This window comes from Anopheles gambiae, chromosome 3, assembly GCF_943734735.2.
Source record: "Anopheles gambiae chromosome 3, idAnoGambNW_F1_1, whole genome shotgun sequence".
NCBI classification, from domain to species: domain Eukaryota; kingdom Metazoa; phylum Arthropoda; class Insecta; order Diptera; family Culicidae; genus Anopheles; species Anopheles gambiae.
The window spans coordinates 85,766,022-85,770,668 of record NC_064602.1 but is presented as its reverse complement, the minus strand read 5'-3'; the positions used below and the strand labels follow the sequence as shown (position 1 = coordinate 85,770,668).

The window sequence follows — 4,647 nt, the reverse complement described above, 5'->3', positions numbered from 1 at the left end:
TTTTTCATATTACAACTTTTGCTAAAGCGAATTACATACAAACGTAGCCTCGCCGTGTGCATTATTTACCTCGCTTGAATTCACACGCGCCCGTGTAGAATTGCAAACCGACAAAGAGACAAAATACGCGCTCGAGGCCAATGAATAATTTAGTCGACTTTAATGGCCGTAAGGTAATGCCGCGGAAATCCACTGATCACTTAATTGGGTAATACGATTCGCAGCTTTACTGGGGTGTTTTTTGTTGTTGTTGTGCTACTTCTTCTCCGTGGTGCACTACTAGTAGTAGCTTTACGTTAGCTGGAGGCAGCGGTCAAATAGTATGCAATGTGCTCATTTGCGTGTACTGCACATGTGGATGAATAAAAAAAGGGGTAGAGAAATTGTTTTTATTTTTGTTTGGTGTGTCCCTGGTCCGCACGCTGCTGGAAGAGGAGAGCAAAAATCATTGAATTAAAAATGGCAAATGGAAAAACAACGTATGGAGCGGAGATATCGGATAGCAATCGAATGGAGCACATGAAGCAGTACCATTTCCGACTGCAATTATTGCAGTCGCATTTGCATTGCGAGGATTAACACGGAGGGAATGCAAGAAGCAGGGGAAGATGAATCGAGCGTAATGCTATAATAAGGCTTGGCTACTTAATGCCTGGACCTGGCCGGCCATACGTTTTAATGGGAGGCCTTCTGGTCGGTAAAATTTAATGCATTTTCCACACAATCAGTCAGTCAGTTGGCTGTAATGGGGTCTGCTTTTCGTTTGCGTAGGACGCGTTTATTTGGGTTTAAATTGAATGATTCTTCGACTCAGTTTATTTTAAAATATTTTTATTTTATATTAATCGTAACATTAAGATTGATTAATCAACATTAATTTCTAAACCTAGCTTAGATTTATTTATTTGTTATACAGAGGAAATATGTACAAACAAATCTAATGACTTATTAGATTATAAAAATACTTTAAAACTCATCGCTCACTTATTTTTCTGATTCAAGTTATAATCGAAACAAGCTTACTTAAAAAAATCTTAAAACTATTGTGATACGAGACTATGAACCCCTAAACTGAGTTTAGTACATACTTCTGGAGTCGCCGAGAAATAGTCAAGAATATCGCACCAAGCGCGAGAATGCTTAGATTATTTTAAGGTTAATGTTTAAAGCCACAAAATGCTTGAAGATCCAGCAGAAGAGTCTTCCTCCCCAGAGCATTTACACAATACGTCACAATTGTCATATAATCCAGTGACAAGGTAGTAGGCAAGCAACAGAAGTAAAGAAAAAGCTCCAAAAGTCAAGCCAACCCGCATAAAATGAAACGATGCAAGTGAAAGCAGATCGAAAAGAACTCATCCTGTATGCCCATTAAGCTATGACAGTGCTGCCCTTGTACAAACTATATCAGGAAGTGAAGCTCGTTTCTTGACCCGTTCTGCCACTCCACCCCTATAGCTCAGTCAATGGAGGATGAAAATTCAAATCTCACACACCAACACACATCAACATCATCTATCTACATGGTCTAGTTACGTGTGGTTGAGTTGGTAGCACCAAAGCCAGGCTACACCTAGCCCTACGATGGGAACCAATTTGGGCCAACACTTTCGGCACGTCCAGCATACCCGTCCGTCCGGCAGGGGAAACATTCCATCGACTGACAATCCAATCACGAGGACGTCCAACCTCCAATTCCAGTGTGTTCCATATCCCGCCCCACAACCACAACACAAAAAAAAGGTGGCAAAAGGACAGCAAATAAGATAACGATGTACTGGACATCGTTTCGTGTGTTTGTGTGATGCAAAATCCTCTGAACGAGGAACATTTTACTGTGAGACGTGCCTGAAGCGATAGAAAAGTAGGACGGAGGGGTGGGCAACATAAACTCCTCACCTTTCAATACCTGAACAGGGCCAGTTTTCGGCAGCCAGTAGCCGCCCAACAGGGTAGTTTTGCTCGATTTATCAAATTCTGACATCCAGCGTCTTTTGGGAACATCAAACGGACCCAGTGGGTGAGGGTGAGAAAAAAGTTAACCTTAACTAGATTCTTCCACCCGACCCCCTGGGAGGGGGCGTCACCGGTGGTCAAGTGTTAGCAAAACGTGTCCCACCAGCAACGTCTTCGTCGACTGAAGCTATTCAGTCGCTGACAGCAGTAATGCGCCATCGAAAGAGGCTCACACAACACATTGGAAGTTGGGCAATTGGGACAACCTCTGTTGTAAGAGTGGCGTGGAATTCAAAAAAAAAAAAAAAGAATAATAAGTCTGACCACAAGAAGGCATCGTACCATCATCGTGCCAGTGCCGGTTCAGTGCCGATCGATCGTTTTAACCTGTATGACACGATTATGGCGGCTTCCCGGATTGAATCGGAAACCTGTGGTGCGGGCTGTGTAAGTCGGGCTGGGTTGTCGGCAGCATCGCCCCGGGTTGAAGAGACAAAGTTTGTGCTTCACTTAATCTTTTATGATTACATTTTCCATGCTCCTGGTGTACGCTCGTGCTGGTTTGCCTTCCTTTAGTGACGTTCTCGATCCATGGGATCGAGGGCAGTAGTGGCGCACCAAACCGCACCAAATTTTGCTTTGATATTTTCATCCTTTCGGTATCAAATTGAGAAAGTTTGCGCATGAATGATAGAGCTTTGGTGTGGCAGTGAGGCAAGTGTGCAACGACGGTTACCTAAAAGAAGTAAGAAAATATTTTTAAGTTTATTTTTTGTTTGTCGTGTGAATTTTTGAAAGAATATCTCTTACCGGCTGGATCGACGCTGTACTAACTATCCGTGCACAAAAGTCTGGGTGACTGATGAAAGCTGTCGAGCTGTGGGGCAACTTTCGGTTCGGTTCGGGCATCAATATCGGGCGCGCGCGCTGATGCTGCTGGTTGAAAATACGATATGATAGCATTAATAAATATCCCCTTTCCTAAACCGGTGCGCGTCAACGCCCAGCGGGAAGATTGATATTCATGCTCTGGCGGGAGAGCAGTTGCTCGACAAACTTCGCTTTCGTCGTCGTCGATCATTGCCGGGCTGCTGGGAGCAAATAATCATTCATTTACAGTATCTACTGCATCTAGTGGTTTGGTGCAAAACAACATAACTCTTGTGATAAGAAATTTGATACTTGACATGACTAATCCTGCTAACCGACATGCTCTGGTTCGGTTAAAATGTAGTTTTTTTTTCATTTTGTACAGTCTTACCCTGTATTAAATTAACCAATGTACAGCATACATAAATCTGCAGTTGTCTAATAGTACTCACAAGCACAGTATCAATCATTCATTTCATCATTGTTTCAACGAAGATTTTGGTACGTCTAGAGCCGAAGATGTTGAGTCCGGTTGGAATGTAAAACAGAAGTTACAGCAGTTCTGATATCGTGGGAGATCGCATTTTTGTGTAGAGAGAGAGAGAGAGCAGCATCTATTCGATTATCCGCATTTATCGTAGAAACATATGGTCTACCAAGGACATGAACCTTGAACCACTCGAGCGAAGAATTAAAACGCAACGGATAAGTCTAAACCGTGCGTTCTCCGGTGCACCTTCGGCAGGTGTTTGTGTGCACACGCGATGACTGACGGTTTGACAGAGTACGATGGTATAACTCACGAGACTTCTCGAGACGAGACGCGTCTTGAGGCATCATTTCAATCGAGTCACAGCACAAGGATGAACCGTCACAGCAAACGTACCCTTTACTGGTGTCACCAACGAACATTTAGAAGTGCGCAACCGTGCCCACCGATGAATTAGCTCGCTTGCCATCCGCTGGTTGTCGTGCATTTCATCCCGGCGATTTTGCAGCGCAAACACAACCTCCACCACTTTGCACCGCTCCAAATGCGTGCGCGAAACGCCGGACAGCTCGAGCATCGATCGCAGCAGTCCGCGCGTTATCTGGCTGTTGGTAAGTTCTCCATTTGCAGCCGGCTTTAGCCACAGCTCTATCACACTCAGTACGCCCCTGTCCAGTAGGGTTGGGTGGAGGTAGCGCTTCCGCAGTGCGTCCAGAAATTCGTTCAGCAGCGCCAACTTCTTCGTTACCTGCTTGTGTTGCTTGCGCAGCTCTATGTCTTCACGGGCAGCCGCATACATGCGCCTCAGCAGGTTCTTCACAATCTGCTCACATATGATCGGTGCGTTTGGGGTTTTCCACCATGGTAGCTTGCGCTTTTTACTATCGCGCATCAACTCAAAATCCGTCTTGCTCGGGTCGACTTGATGCGGAAAGGGGGAAGGAGATGGGGGATGTTGAGTAGAAATTGAACGATTTTTGGCCGGATATGGCCGTAATGTTTGGGATGCGAAAAGGACACCAGCATGGGGACATTACCTGATTCCATAATTGATCGTTGTTGATTATTTCGAATAAAATTTATCGAAAATATACTCTAGATAACAAGATATATGCAAAGGAGGTAAGAACGAGCCCACAATTTGTTCAAAACATTTTTGTACACCACTTCACTAGCCCGCCGGAAAACAGCCGTCAAATGGGTACCCGTCAAATGACAGCCGACGGTGCCTGGCGGACGAGTGAACACACACTGGTAAGCATCTATCGCACCAATAATTCGGCGCAACAAACAATCGGGACGTAGAGATAGCATTGGATTTCATACCGAAA

The 4,647-nt window shown here is 44.7% G+C and overlaps 1 protein-coding gene across 1 annotated transcript; it reads right to left on the bottom strand.

The window, feature by feature from the left end:
* Nucleotides 1-296: 296 nt before the first annotated feature.
* Nucleotides 297-4,363, bottom strand: LOC3291369 (uncharacterized). Its single transcript, XM_559924.2, has 3 exons — nt 4,354-4,363; nt 3,713-4,237; nt 297-346 (listed from the first exon to the last, which is right to left on the bottom strand). Exons 1-3 carry the CDS (start codon nt 4,361-4,363, stop codon nt 297-299), a joined length of 585 nt encoding a protein of 194 aa, XP_559924.2.
* Between the last annotated feature and the right edge of the window lie 284 nt (nt 4,364-4,647).